Genomic DNA, 16,448 nt, shown 5'->3' with positions numbered 1-16,448 from the left:
GCGCCATTGCTCATGCACCTGTGGTCTAAGTTCTTTTTATAACTATTGTATAATAAAAATATGTATAATTATTAAGTCAACAGTTAAACTAAACCATCAGCTGAAGACAAACCACAAAACTGCCACTAGTCACAGCAATCAACTCGGTAAGGACAACTTTAACTTTTTTTCCCCCTCCTCTCCTTTCATCCACTGAGTCTGTGACAAACAAGCTCACACTGGATACAACAGAAAGCAAACACAGAAGTACTTCAATGCTCAAATACATCAAAATACTTTGTTTGTTTGTTTTTTTGAGCATCAACAATGAAGAGGCAGTGACTTTTACTTACCTGACAAAGCAGAACACCCAGCAAACACACCATCAACATCTGTACCGCCATCCTCAGTACCTGCACTCAGAAACTCAGTATGAATAGACCACTGATGACTAAAAGATCTGAGGCTCCCCCGCTGAGAACTGGGCTCCTGAATGGCTACACAGGGCGAAAAGGCCCGACACTCCAACCCTGAATTCTGTCCCCCTCTTTCCCTCTCTCTGTCCTCTTGCTCTTGCCGTCTCTCTGTCTCTCTCTGTCTCTCTCCCTGCTTCCCTCTCCCAGCGTCTGTCTCTCACAGCTCCTCCCTGTCCATAGCAGGGGTATGTCTCACAGTCGCGGGGTAGGGGGGTTAGAATTTCAGCAGCGTCCCTCCCAAGTACCCCAGCACATGTGCTGTCACTCACAAATCCAATGAGAGAAGGAGAGAAAGAGAGAGAGAGAGAGAGAGAGAAGGATGAAGAGAGAGGCAGAGCAGCTGTCGGTGGTGTAGACAGAAACAGTGTCTTCAACAGTTGAAAGCAAGGAAGTAAACCTCATTTAACACTTTTCAAAACAATAGTTCTTTACAGAGAGACATAAGGGAGAAAGGAAAAGAAAGCCAAGACAATATGTGAAACCAGGACACCTACAAAGCAGAAAATGTGGAATTACTATTTCAGTAAAATGCCAATAAAAAGAAATGTGTTTTAAAATGTTTTTTTAAGAAATCAAAGCTCTCGAAAACTATGGCAGCACTGACACTGACGGTACAATGTGAAGTCAGATGCAACACTAGTAATCTGTACATGGCCTAATTGAAGACACTGTTGATGGAATTTGGGGTTGTGAAACTCTCAGTGTAATGCCATGGCCATATATGGCCAAACTAAGAGGGACTCTCTACCAAAAAAAAAAAAAGTCACGCAAATGAATTTGTTAATTATTTTTACAATTAATTGCTTAAGCATATAAATTGCCTGACATTGGTGAAATAAACATGATCACGGTTTCCTGGAGTCAAGGTGACATTGTTTTGTCTGAGCAACAGCCTAAAACCTAAAGATTTTTTACAATTACATAAACCATAAAAGGCAGAAACAGAAGCTGAAACCAAAGAAAATTTTGCATTTTTCATTGAAAAATATTACTCTATTATTAAACAATTAATCAAATGGGCTAAATGTAAGTTTTTGGTATCACTACATAGCTAATATTAGCATTAACAGCTGTTTAGCAGCTAGCCTCAGCCTGGCACCGTCACTTTCCGATAGGGAGTGACTGTGGTGTCCCGTCTGCCCTGAAGAAGTAGCTGCTCAGCGGGCGTATTATAACCTCTTGTCTTGTAAACACAACGATGGCTGAAGCTGTTGCCAAGCAATCATCGTCACCATCCACTCTGGGCAAGAGACTACATTCTGCCGCAGAGAAAACTTACATGTAGCACCTTTAATTATCAAAATTACTGAAGATTATTTTTCTGTCTAATAAATAATCAATTACTGTTTAGGCCCTACAGAATTATTCTACAACTTACAATTACATCTAAAACAAATACCTCCATGACATGATACTCTGGACACAAACATCTATCTCTAATACCCCATGGTAATAAGTCACAACTATGGACTATTTTCAGTTTTTGAGAAAATTGAAAAACAGCTAATGACATCAACCCCAGAGCTAAAAACTGCCACAAAAATAAATTCAATAGTTTGATCAGGCCGATCTCTTTGTAAGTCTTTTAACACCTACTGCTGTCGCACTAAGAGGAAAATAGAAATACAAATATCTCTAGTATTGTACAGGCCCCACTTGACAGCACAGCATACTCTTCTGTTTAAGTCTTAAAGGGCTTAGAAGTCGTTTTCTTCTTAAATCCGTCTTGTCCAGCTCAACCTTCATGTCGTAAGGTTGCATACGTAACCTCGCTGTCCAGTGCAGCGTGTGTTGTGTCCTCACACATTCAGAACATTCAGCCAGAATGCTTTGATCTCCTGCTATTTTGAACACTCTGTCAAAGCAGAAGATGGAGATGTATGGTGCTCAACGGGAGACGTCAAAACAGAGATCGCCTGGTCCGTGATGCTTAAAGTTTGACTGAAACACTGCCATGAACGATCAAGCACAAGTGTTTTAGGAGCTGGTTGTTCACCTTGGAGGGAAAAAGTTGAGGAAGTTGGTTTGCTTTGTTGGTTAGATGTTCTCGTGGGAGACACAACCAGCAGGAATGGTGTGTTTGGCATTATGGGATGGTCAGACGAGGATTATGAATGGAGTCCAGATCTGCTCCACACCACTTTGAACACTCATCAACATGCGCTCAGCAAGTCTGCTCACAGGTCAACGGTCGATACAGATCTTTACAAAGTAAACAACTCTTGGCTTCTCTCTCACCACAGACACTCCTCTGCTTGCAGGTCAGACACCTATTCCTGTTGGAAACCAGAGGTGATGACTATCTTGGACATTAAATACCACTACACAAATGAAACCCTGTGTGTTACGAATGTATAGTTACAAATGAGACTGACATACTGTTGATACAGTTGAGAGACTCTCATGCTAGAAAGTAGAGCAGCGAGAATAAGTGAGTGTGTTGGCAGGCTGACTGTGCGTCCTGAATGGGTGTCTGCATGCTTCCATGCGCCAATGTGTTCACGAATGTGAGTGTGTGTGAGAGTTCTGGTATAAAGGGGAGATTTTACAGCACCTGTCTCTGTCATTTCAGGCAGAGGCAGTTGGCAGGAGCCACACTGATGTTTCGCTTCCTCCACCCCCCCACCCCTCCACACACACACACACACACACACACACACACACACACACACACACACACACACACACACACACACACACACACACACACACACACACACACACACACACACACACACACACACACACACACACACACACACACACACACACACACACACACACACACACACACACACACACACACAATTACCTAACAACAGGATCCCATACTAGAGTGCATGCAGATATTCTATGTGGTTCTGGAAGAATGTCGCTTCTCCAATGAGTAGTCACAATCAATGTTCTGTGTGAAACCTGGTCAGGTGTGTTTCTTATAAATACGACTAGGTCCAAAAGTAGAGCTAAAGTTTAAAAGTTGAACCAATTAAAATCTGGCTCAAAGTGTTTTCTACAGATTCAGAGACAGAGCTCTGCTGCCAGCTGTTGGTGGGAAAAACAGCTTGCATCAAATGAGAAAGAGTGGACAAGCACGCAGTCTCTGTTAAATATTAGTTACACATCTAAATCTGCAGAGTGATGCGAGGGAAATTATGATGTTGTGATGGAACAGATGTGTTTTGTCTTCGTGGGGAGTTCATCGTGCGACTTGTTGTTCAGGTTAAGAGCGTTATCAATCTGATATTCAAGCAAGCGAGAAGACTCGGCGAGGACATTGTCCTTTGCTGTTGTTGACTGTTGCCTGGATTGTTGAAATTATTAATGTTGCAGAACACAGATTTTGTGAAATGTTTGGATATGAGTGTTCCAGTGAAAGGGTCCAACTTGGCCTATTGGGTAACTGTCTGTTTTGGTGTTTTGCATCTTTGCCAGAAGGCGCTGAGCGAAGGCTAGAAGAGAGAATAACCTGCCCAGCATCATTTCTCCATGTACACGTGAAAACAGATATTAAAGAGCACTTTCACCTGATTTCACCTACAGGGTTAAAGAATTCTTTCTTCAATAAGTTAGATAACAGAAGAGAGATTTTTTTCCCTTACAGTGAGCTATTAATCAAACCTGTGAGTTTATTGTTATGAGTGATGCCTTTCACGCTACACTTTTACACATTTGGTCCAATTTTGAAATATCAAATAGAGCAGCTTTAAGAACACCCTAAATGACTGTATTCATGATTTTGTATCCTTTGCTGCTATATAAAGACTGTGAAAAAAAAAAAAATTTTGTTTAAAACAATTTAAATAAATTTTATTTGAAATATGAGCTGCATAGCTGCAGTGTTGTTGATATTGATGTTCTTCATAGCCAAAGCGATAGATAGCCAGAAGGAAGGAAGACCTAGCCTATTACAAATTAGGCTATTAATAGAGTTATTTGACATGTCAGTGGACAGCTCAAAGAAATCGCATATTGATAGATATTACAAACACATGAACTTCAAAAGTATGCAAGTTGATTATATATACTGTTGGAAAGAAGATGACATGCAGATGCAACATTTGCACACTGCACCTCAGTGTCAACTTTGAATTACTGAGGACTATCAGACCCAGTAGAACACCATGAAATGAGATCACGCGTTTCAAAGGCTTGTTCGTGCAGCGTCCCACTGAGGCAGTAATAGCGGAGCTGTAGTAAGGTCACTGTAAAAAATATTCTTCTGAACACACAGGTGGCTGGGAGCCCCACTGATCAGGAAATAAGAAACCAAACCTGGTAGCTGTCTGGCTCACCAGGCAGACAGTAACACTATTAATGATGAATATTGGGAGGAAAGCAGAGGAAACCTGCACTTGGTTTCCACACAGTATCTCTGACGCCAGTGACAGGTACAGTGGTGAACCATCTTGAAATTTACTGTTGATGATTTTTGCAGCATTACTTTGTCTAAATGTCTTTTGATCATGAAACACACTTTTATAAAGATAAGGAATAAAAGGAAGACATGAAGAATATTATCATTATTTAATTAACAGCACTTAATGGGGAAAATATAATTAAACTTTTATTCCCTTATGAGAAAAAAATCTCCTCTAAGAGACAAAGAACCTCTTTAAAGGTTGATTAGACTTTCACAAATGATAGGATGAAACATCTATTGGTCCCATAATCAATTTAACAAACCATCTTCATATCAATATTTATTCATTTATTATATGTTAATTCATTTATATGAATTATATAATTTATTATATGGATACTTAAATTTATATGCACCATTTGCTTCACTTTGAAGCTGCCTCAGCTTGCATCTCTTGAACTTTGTCTGAGAACAAGTAAGTAATTCCACCATATCTTGTGTTGATAATTCATTAGTTAATGCTGGTCATACAATTTTTTTTCAATAAGAGCATAAACTGGAAAACCATTTCAACAAGAAAACTAATGTAACTTAATTTATTCATTACTTTAATTTAGGGTTAGGGTTATTATTAGGGTTATTCTTGCTTGCTTGCCTCCTCGACAGGAAATCAATTCCAGGGCAAACAAAGTATAAAAGCCTTTAAGAAAGCGGCTTATTGGGCCAAAGCCTTAACACCCTTTGAATATAATTTCTGCATGTATAATGTAGAAGTTAAACTGCCATCATCAGAATGACACACTGATTGGCTGCCAAAACATTTGCTTAAGTTGCAAAAAACAAACAAAAAAAAAAACTTCTCTGTAAAGAGTATCACACATTATTATATGAAAGGTGAGATCTGATTTTCACCTTTCTTCATTTATATTAAATTACTTACAGTAAATAATGTATAAAAATAACTTGGGAGGGAAATAACAAACCAATGAATTAAAGAATTCAATAGTTTATATCTATCCCAGCATAGGACACGGAGCACTAAATAGGACATTTTACAATTGATATACTGCACACCCATCTTTAAACATCTTTTGTTTCAGTTAGACTGTGATTGTTTTACATAGGTTTTTTGTGCATTTTTTCATCCACCCATAGACAATTGTACACTGACTAGCCCAAATCATGTCTTACGTTGTTTTGAAGGCAGTTCTTTTCTACTTTTGGCTGCAAATACTGTGACACCAGCAGAGGGCAGTGTTACACCATGTAAGCATTCAGCTTGAGTGGCGAGAGGAGGAGAGGGAAACTTACCACACTTGAGGGTTTGTCTAATAAGAGATCTGTCTGAAGAATAGAACAAATGATGACCCTGAGGATGGAGAAAAAAATATTGAACAGAAAAAGAGCAGAGACTGACTCACAATACAAGTCAGCCACTAAAGTGCAGTTTGCTAATCAAAATAACACAATCGCAGACAAGAAAAGCCTTGCAGCATATATAACTATAAACTATAAACAAACACACACATAGACATACACACTATAATAATCTCTGGATTAAAGTCGGCTATTCACTTTGTTCGCTGTAATGTCTCTGAACACGTATTTGTGTTCGCCCCATTTATAAATATGTGATTTCTTTGTGAGTGAAGAAAAACAGTTACTCCAAAGCCTCAAACAGCAACAATGTAACATTTCCGAAGGCAACAGTGAAGGGAGGTGAGTGTGTGTGAGTGGGGGGTGGCTGGGTTACTGCAGCTCTGCCTTCGCCCCAGTCAGCCTCCACCAGGGTGGGTTGCCAATTAGAGCCAACACATATGACACACTTGACTCCCCCGCTTGAACCATGGCTGGAGATAATAGGCCTCTTCCTGCAGCTCAATCGATGACATACTGTCCCAAGGTTGATGTCTGCCTCGCTACACACACACACACAGACACACACACACATAAACATAAACACACACATAAACACACGCACGCACACGCTTTCTCTTCCTTTCCCTCCTCTCTACCTCTTATCTGTCAGAGAGTAAAATGTCAGCTTTTTGTTTCTTACACAGAAGTATACAAGCAACACACACACACACACACACACACACACACACACACACACACACACACACACACACACACACTTCTGCTCTCTTTCCTCTCCCCGTATTTTTCAAAGAATAAAGAATGACTTCCAACAAGAAGAATGCACCCTATTATCCACGCTGAGATAAGACACTTTTGCAATTTCTTCTTCAGTTATGTGTACATATATAGCTAATGTATCAGTTAAGTGTGTTCATAACTCTAGCTAACCCCACAGGGGGTGTCTGGGCTGTGTGAGGGCACCTGAGTCATGGGGCGTACAGACATTATGGTAATGGATATCTGCTGTGTACTGTAATAGGCAGACGGCTTGCGTGAACTCGCTCTCAGTTACAGGTCTCGACATTGTGGTTGCTGACTTGCATCTTGATTCGGTTGTTAGACCTTGGCCATCAATACAGCTGGGTCATAGCTGGCTAAGCAGAAGCATAAACATTGTATCAGTACAAATTCACAAAGCCCTGCGTGATACAAATCCACCTGTGTAACATCATCCCCTCAGCGCTGAGCCGGTAATGGTCACTTTCTCGGATACATTGTGTTTGTGTGTTTTTGCATTTGTACAAGGAAAGGAGTAAAGGGAGGAGAGTTTGGCAGACAGTGCTGCTCTTTGCATGGCCAGAAGGAGGGAAGGAAGCAGGAGGAGCAGCTGAGGGAGAGAGAAGAGTTAGAGGAAGGCCTCTGCATGGCTTTTTGGATGAGGGAGCTAGAATTGAGGAGAGGGGTGGATGGGGATGGGTGTGGGAGGCGGGTGACAGTTATGTGCGTGCGTGAGCCTAATCTGCCTCCATCAGCTGTCAGAGTCGGGGATGTCAGGGCTACCGAGGCTCCTGGTCCTCCCTCCCTCTCTCTCTCCCTCTCCCTCTCTCTCTGTCTCTCCCTCTCTCTCTGTCCCTCCCTCTCTTCACTGGCAATGTCATGTTGTCAGCCCACATATGCTTGTCTGCAGTGGAGGGGGTGGGCGGAGGGGGGTAGGGTGGTGGAGGAGACATAGGCACATGGGCAGCCTCCGTCTTTTTCCTGTCGCTGTCGACACGTCTTATTGCCTGTGTTCCGCCGACATTGGTCCCTTTTAACCCCTTCAGCTCCCCCCATTCTCTGTCCTTTCTGCTCTCCTCCCTCTGTCTCTGTGCATGGATAAAATCAGAGGCGGCGCTTAGTTGAGCCAAAAATTACATTCACTGGGCTTTTACTCCTAGCATGATTTTGTCTCCCTGCTTCTTTTTGTTCACTTAACATCCATAGACTTTGTCGCCTCTTTAATTTGGGCAGCAGGGTGGTGTAGTAAGTACAGGGACTGCCCTTCAGAGGATTTGTACCCAGCAGTGATGCTGTTCTTCAGCTGATCCTGAGCTCTGACCTCCAAGTGCTGGGAGGGAAAGGGAGGGGGCTTCACTAAAGGGAAATGGTTTACTAGTTTCTGGTTCTTTGAAAAACCCATGAGGATCTTAATCAACATTTACTTACTGTTCTGAAGGTATTTCCAAAATCTTTTCTCACTATCAGGATGAAAAAATGTCCCCTCTGCTGCGGGACAAAAGTTTTGCCTCTTTTTCCCAATCTAAACAATGGTAGTAGCCGCAAACGGCATACGTCATTGCTCACTTTGTAAGGGTTTATGAACTATAACTGCTATGCATTTCTTTGTAATTTTTATCTTTTTTGGGTTGTAATAAGTTGCTTGTACAAACGACCTACGGTGTCTTTTTTTTGGGAGCACCTTGTGTCACCATTTAACATCTGAATGGGGACTACAGATGAAAAACACACTTGATGTACAGTTTCTCTGTTCATCAACGTGAACTGTCTTGGAGAATGTCTTAGAGATTTCTCTCATCTTTGCTTTTGTTTTTTAAAACCTCCGGATGAGAAACCATTGGGTTCATGTGTCCTGAGCAATGAGAGCCCCATATGCAAAGATGGCAGTCAAGCAGTCAAGCGTTTATATCTATATGGGTAACAGTGTTCTCGCCCCAGTGACCTGCCCCTGGCACCTGCCACAGGGTGCTTTGAGACTACCTGTCAATCAAACTCCCTCCTCTCTTTCTTATGGCTCGTGCTGCAAGTCTTGGCTAACTCATTACATGCCCCCCCCCCCAAACCCCTTAGCCATCTCCAACTCCCAGTTTCCACACAGAGATGATATCTCTATACGTGCCCACCAGAGCGCACCGCCTCCCTGTCTCAGCATGCATGTTGCATGTTAACCATAAATCCCATGTACTGTACAGTATGTCTGCATGAATGTATCTTTGTTCTGTAGCACATTCAGCTACAGCCTGCAGTTGCGATTCCTTACTGAGCTGCTACAACCCTGTCTGAAGATTTCTATTCTGCAAGATATTAATGCAGAGTAGTTTTAACAAGGAGCAGGTCAAGTCTCACATTAAAGCCTCTGCAGACTGCTTGTGAAAAGACTGATTTGAGTTAAAGAATCGGAGCGCTGTGTTAACCTCAGTGCTTAGAATCTATAAGAAAATGTCTAAGTCGGGCTGAAAGGTATTTTTAATTAATGTTAATATTTAGCCTCAGCAATAATATGTATGATTCATAAAATGTGATCAATGACATGAAGCTTTCATGAGGAGCTCTGGTGCATTTATATTAAAATTTCACAACTACACCTGCACACAAACACTGAAAACACGAATGTGCTCAATGAAAACCCCCCCTGTCACACACAGACACAAACGCACACAGTTGCACACGCTCGCACACACACACCGCTCTTGGCTATGAGTACCCTTGCCCCAAGTGCTCCCTTGCTGCAGTCTCCATAGCAGGCAGGGAGACTGTCTGAGTGCTTTATGTTTGTTGTAACACAGAGTCATCACTGTCAGAGCCATTGATTTGTCAACAACATAGTGATACACTGTAGATGGATAATGGCCCATCTTGTGCACAGTTGCTGCATTTTTCTGGACAGCCAAGGAGCATCTGTTGTTGTTTTTTTTTCATTTCTCTCTTTCCTTCCTGCTCCTCCTCCTCTTAAACTTCCCTCTCCCCCCACCCCCCGCATGCACACACATCCTTGCAGTTTGAAAACAATAAAAGAAAAGCAATGTGTCTTGTTCAGCTACTAAATAGCTGTCTGGTTTGTGTCTCCTGAGGTGGTTGCACATCAGTGGCTAGCCCATCTATCAGGCCAATGCATGGCCCTCAAACCTCCAGGTATAAAGATGATAAATACCCCACCTACTGAAAAGGGCATGGAAAAAGATGGATGGATATGGAAAAGGAGGGACAGTTACAGATATCGAAATGGAGTGATTGTGGGAGAAAAGAACTGGGGAACTGAGGGAGAAAAATGCGAAGAAATTCAAGATGAAAGAAATCGAGGAACAGGAAAGAAGAAGAAGACAGAAAGAAGAACCAGGATGCCCTTTAAGTGCACCAGGTGCCGCTTTGTAACTACTCTTCATAAGCCCAAATTTAGCCTAAGTGTTTACCCAGAGATTTAAGGGTAATTTATTTCACAGGTCCGCTGTTTCCAAGGAATTTCTTGAAAGTTTCCTGAAGAGAACCATGTAGTTTGGTACTAATAACAGAAAAAATAGAGACAAAGTCCAGGGAAAATTATTTTAGTTTAGTTTTTTATTTATTTTTTGTTAGTTGTTGAGTTTGTTATTGACTTCCAGATGAATTTCCATCAAAGAAATTGTTCCATTTAGACCCCAAGGAATATTTTTACTCATTCAAGGTTGTGCTTTATTTATAAAAAAACTGATCACTGATCACTGATCACTCTCTACCATACCTGTATTTAGTCGGCTACCAAATTAGATGGTTCTTCAAAAATTCCTGAGAGATTGAAAATAAATTAGAATTTACAGACCCATAAAATCTCCCATCTATTTCATGGGTTATTTACACATTACTTAAATAAAATTGGGTTTCACCACATAACTAACTAGCTCAGTTCTTACTTAGAGATTAGTTGTCACAAAATATTTACAGCGACTAACTGCCAGGTACAGAACGTAAGGAAAGTGAACCAACAGACAAAGCTGATATTAATTTGCTAACAAATGACCTGTTTAAGGTAAAGAGTAAAAAATTAACTAATATGAAACATGATGAGAACTGGGAAGAAATTAAATTTCTTCTCACAAAAATAACATTTTAAAACTCAAATTACAAAACGTTTAGCTAAATAGCTTTGGTAAGGTTAGCATAATCAGATATTTCCATTCACATACTCTATATGGCATAAATGCTGCTAAATTTGAAACACACGTTTTTATCCGTGTATGTAAGTAAACAAGGTCACACCTACATTTACAAAGGACTGGCAGTTTAATATATTATTTAATAATATATAAAAAGTTAAATATATCTTTTTGGCCTTTCTCAAGCTGTTTTATTTAGCAGCCATTTAGCAGTTATGTTTGTGACTTCATGTTAAGCCTACATAGTTGATTTTGACTGGACAGTGCCACAGATTTTTCCTAGCAACCAATTTACAGCTAAGACAAAATTTTAGGTGCAACTCAGTTTGGTAAATCGCTACTTTGAAGCTAGCTAGTATTACTGAGAACTTAAGAAGGACTTTACACACAAAGTTAGTAAGGAATAGCTGATACAACCCAGTCCAGGCTCCCTGTTCTCATCCCCTATTCCATCCACTGTTTGATTAAAGAGTACTTTCCCCCCTTATCGGGGCTGTCGCTGCATGAAGGAGCTATCTGCTGTGTGACTGGCAGACTACTGCCTGCTGCCTCTGATAGCATTCCACTTTGGTTAGGTAAATAGGAACTTAACTGAACTGAGACAATTTAAACAGTCTAAATGTAAGGAGATTAAAACTGGCCAAACAGTGGCTGAGCACAGGGATGCATCACTGCTAGTTCTGCACTGCTGCAAGGCCGAGAAAACACACATGTACTGAAGGCTTGTGCAAAGCGCACACACACATATTTTACAAAGTCAAACAGAAAGACATGAGCATCAGAGGCACTTAGAAAAAGACACAAAGAGTGAGAGGACACGTAGAGGCAGCCTTTAGTTGTTTTTGATGCCTTGGTGGCCTCTGACCTACAAAATCACTGTCTATGCTTGCAAAATCTCTCTCTGTCTCTCTCTCCCTAACACACATACATGTGCGCGCACACACACACACACACACACACAAAGAGATACAAATGGCATGAGGCAGGCAAAGCAGGATGGACCTGGGGACAAGTTTCCGCCTGGACGCCCTCATATCTGAGCCAGTCCTGCTGCCCACAGGCCTTCCCAGACTGGCCAGTCGAGTGAGCGACCTACCCTGACTCTAACACTGTGTGGCAGGGGGACCTAGAGACAGATGTTCCCTGCCACTGGCATGGTGCTTAAGAGGAGATGGTATATGTGTGTCTATGAAGACAGAGGGAGAGGGAGATGGAGAGAGAGACTGAATGCTTGAATGGCAATGTTTGGAGGAAGGAGGAGGAGGTGGGTGGGTGGGTGGTGGAGGTGGTGAGGAGGGTGGGGGGGTGGGGGGGTGGGGTTGTAAAAGGAGAAATAAATCAAGTCAAAGCAATTCGTGGCAATGGCTGCTGCAGTGTCATTAGGAATCCCGTCACGCAGCAGCTTCTCAGAGCAGTCAGCAGACAGGTTGACAGCAGGCCAAAGAGGAATTTTAATTTTTCCCCCTGTCTCACAGCTCCCACCTCAGATACATTTCCTCACCACTGACTCACCCTGCCAGCAGTGGCCCTCAAACTCATCCTCAACACTATGGGCCCTTCCTGGATTAAAAAACAACTATTTGTATCATAATAATACATGGCTTGCTGCAAAAATATGGTTAAATGGTTTTTAAAGTTTTGATAAAAAGTGACAAATAAACCAGATATAATTTCGAATCAGTACTTGTCAGTACACTGGATAACACAGGCCAGGTCACACGACACAATGGTCATAAAGAGGTTTTTTTTAACACACCTTTCTTTGCTTTAATTTAAAAAGTTTTAAAGTTAAGCTCCAGATTGATTATTTATTAAATTGACTAGTTACCAGCAGCAACATTTTTGCAGCGGAACTCCATCTCCTAGTCATAAACATAATTTCTAGGAAACATGGGTGACACATGGCACAGAGCTGGTGTTATGGTGTAATTTACACTTTTTTCTGTTCTCACTTTGCCTCAGCCTGTCACTGCATCAGTGTGCGAAATGATTTTCCAACATTTCCCAAAATGGTTAACATGTGTGAAGTCGCCCTTTTCAGATGTGAACAGTAAATGATAAAATGACAGTGTAATACATTCACGTTGCAGAGACGTGGTGGAGAAAGCAACGGAAGAAGGAAAGTTTTTACATTTGAGAAAAAGCCACGCAAGATGCAACTATTGTTGTGTGAACGTTGTTAACCAAAAGTAATCGAACACAAATCATTCAAAGTAATGATAAGATATAACTGAGGATGAAATCATTCAATCAATTACATTACAGATTACATTATATGGTACATTCGACTTGTTACGGTGATACACGCCAGAGATAACATCTCTTATAGAAGCGGCGTACTAGATAGAGTGTAATAGATACATTATGGATGTGAAAACCAACAGATCCAAATCAGTGTCATGCAGCACAAACACACGCAGACATGTTGTGTGTCTAGCGTTGTGAGAGGAGGAGAATGTAGTGATAACGCTGCCCGAGCAGAGCAGGGCAGAGTAATGCTGCACATTTCTCCTCACAGCTGCCACTTTAATGAGCAGACAAAATGGCCACTGTTGAATAATTAATATGCGGGTCCATTAACAAGGCATTAGAATGCATTCTATCTCTTATTGATTTTTTTTTTTTCCTGACTTTTTTTTATTTTTTTAGTTGAAAACTTTTACTCCATCTGTAGACCACTCTGCATCCAGCGCTGGAGCAAGTGAAATATGGCTGCTGCTGTTTAAATGTCAGCTTTGTAATTACACATGGAGCCACGAGCTGGGCTATCCCACGGCCTGAGGGCCTCTGATTTATGGTCAGGCCCCGATGGTAACGGCACAGACACATACAGACAAAATGCATTCACACATAAAACATCCTTTCTACTCGCGCTTACACACACCAAGCCGAAACCCAGATTACACACCTTTACTGTAGCGAGTATTGTATTAATAGGAAACAAAATAGTGAGTACAGTCAGTCTGGTATTTATTTTTAGGGGTCACTTTAAGCTTAACCTTTAAATGCATACTTTACTTCAGGACCATATTTTGCCCAATCTGATTCATTTATACATTATTTTTTGAATGATGTCTTTCCATTTATGTACATGTGTTTATTGTTTTGGTTATTTGAGCTTTGACTACTGTGGTGATTATTTCATGTTTGGTTTGTGCCAGTCATGGAGCAATTACAGTAGCCTATGAGTAATAAACATAGAATATAGAAGGTGACATTTAAAGATATCAAAGCAACTTTTTTTAATCTATAAGTGAAAGGACGAAGTCAATTTTCATCAAAAACATATTTTTGGGGAATTTATTATTGTCAATTCTATGTTTGAAATGAGTTTAAAGCAATGTTGTTTTTATTTGCAGCTAAAACTGTGATACTTAAGAATCAGGTCACTATAGACTTGTACTAAAGAATAATGGTTAAAACCCCTGCTCAGACTCTGTTTACTTTAGTGCTGAAACAATCAAGTCAAGAGAGCCGAACAAAAGAAAACAACCTGGTAAAAACTTTGTCAAACCATTTACTGTTAAAATCATTTATAAAGATAAAATGTCAAATCTTATCTGTTCCTAGCTTCTCAAATATGAGGATTTGCTGTTTTCTGTGTTTTATAACATTGTAAATTAAACAAGTTTGGGTTCTGAGCTGTTGGTTGGACGAAACAAGCAGCAAGAAAAAGTCAGCTCGGACTCTGATGTGCATTTCTCTTTACTTTCTGACATTTCATAGGCCGAACGATTAATCAATAAATCTAAAAGTAATGAAAAGTTTAATCGATAATGAAAATGAGCGTTGCAGCCCTACACCTTTATCTTTACCACTGCATCAATTCAGAAATGGATAGGAGTGTCACTCCTCTAGCCAGTATCTGTTACACTTGTTTGAAGTATAACCTTGCCCCCCTTTCCTCCTCCCAGTGCTTTTTTGCTCAGCGGTCTAACACACTCTAGTGGCATGTGGGACACCCTGGTTCAATACACCCTCCCGTACGCACTCCACCCATCAGTCAGATTCTAGGCACAGATACCTGCTGGGAAAAACCAATCTATATCTGGACGAATGGAGGAGGAGAGGCAAGGCCAGATCAATGTACAGATATTGATACACGCAGCCATGCAAGGAGACTACACTCACTCTGAACTCATTCTCTCTCTCACTGAAAAGATTAGGAATCGAGATGAACTGCTGAGTAAGGTGTGTGTGTGTGTGTGTGTGTGTGTGTGTGTGTGTAGATGACAAAAGAGACATTGTAACACACTGGCAGATACTACAGATAGAGCAGGGAGAGAGAGGAGAGAAGAAGGAGGGAGTTGAGATACGTAGTAGAGACACAGATTACCACCACAGCGCTCAGTAATGGTGTGAGGGGAGCACGTCAATAATAAATACCTCCCATTACACCACGGTGGACTGCTGCAGCAGCCTGTACAGCACGACACCTGCTGACTCCCTGATCTACCTCAAATTACAATGATGCTCTCACACTGAGCTTCTGTGTGTGTACAACACACACTGACGGCATCAAACACACTGGCAGATTTACAGCGCAGCTATGCACAGATACATGCATAAAATCACACATGCGGCTGCAGCGCCGACTTCATTTCCCAGCACAGTACAGAGGTGGAGCGTCAGGGTTTGATCCCCTCTGACGACTCCCCGCTGGGGTCTGGATTTTTGATTTTTTTTTTTTTTTTTTTAAGGCTCCCTCCCTCCCTCCCTCCCTCCCTCCCTCCCTCTCTTCAAAGAGACAAGGCTTGACATCCAGGTGTTTTATAGTATTTGTGGCTCTGATCATCCATCAAGCCGATCGATCACTCTCCCAGCAGCTTTTATTAATGATCTTGTCAGCCAGCCCGCTCTTGGGTGCAGCCGCTTGTCCAGAATGATAGATCATTAGCTAGTCTGCCTGCTATTTATTCTCTCATGACCTTGTCTCTCTCCATTGTTGAGTGGGCCGAGTTATGAGAGCTAGAACATGATAATTCAGTATTGATTCTGTTTTATTTTTTCTTTTGTTTTTTTTTTTTTTCCCAAAAAAGTTTTTTAGAGTTGTGTTCAACTGCAAAGATACAGATAGTGGTGGAAGAAGTATTAAAAGCGTTTATTTAAATAAAAGTAGCAACACCACACTATCCTGTATCTCCCTCTGAAACGTAGTGGTGTTGAAGTGTAATGTAGCATAAAATGGAAATACTAAAGTTAAATGAAAGTACTTTAAAGTTGTACTTAGGTACGGTAATTGTGTAAACTGAGTAACCCGTACTTAGTTACTTTCCACCACTGGACACAGGAGTTGCGTGTTATGTCCTTCATTCAAAAAACATGTTGTGGAACATCACAGGCAATGAGACAAACATAATTAAC

General features: G+C 41.1%; 1 protein-coding gene across 2 annotated transcripts in view; it reads right to left on the bottom strand.

Moving 5' to 3' along the window:
- The window catches only part of cdh15 (cadherin 15, type 1, M-cadherin (myotubule)), a 37,190-nt gene that overhangs the window by 16,046 nt on the left and 4,696 nt on the right, over positions 1 to 16,448 (bottom strand). Inside the window, exon 1 of one of the 2 annotated variants that reach the window (XM_056372550.1) lies at positions 333 to 596. The exons of the other annotated variant lie outside the window; for it this stretch is intronic. Within the exon in view, the coding sequence (XP_056228525.1) occupies positions 333 to 383 (51 nt within the window). The 5' untranslated portion in view covers positions 384 to 596. Of the gene's footprint in view, positions 1 to 332; positions 597 to 16,448 lie in introns of those variants that run through there. 2 annotated transcript variants of the gene reach the window in all.

The sequence above is a fragment of the Seriola aureovittata genome, chromosome 1 (assembly GCF_021018895.1).
Source record: "Seriola aureovittata isolate HTS-2021-v1 ecotype China chromosome 1, ASM2101889v1, whole genome shotgun sequence".
NCBI classification, from domain to species: Eukaryota; Metazoa; Chordata; class Actinopteri; order Carangiformes; family Carangidae; genus Seriola; species Seriola aureovittata.
Note: the sequence above shows the minus strand (reverse complement) of the source record. Positions and strands in the feature narration are given on the sequence as shown.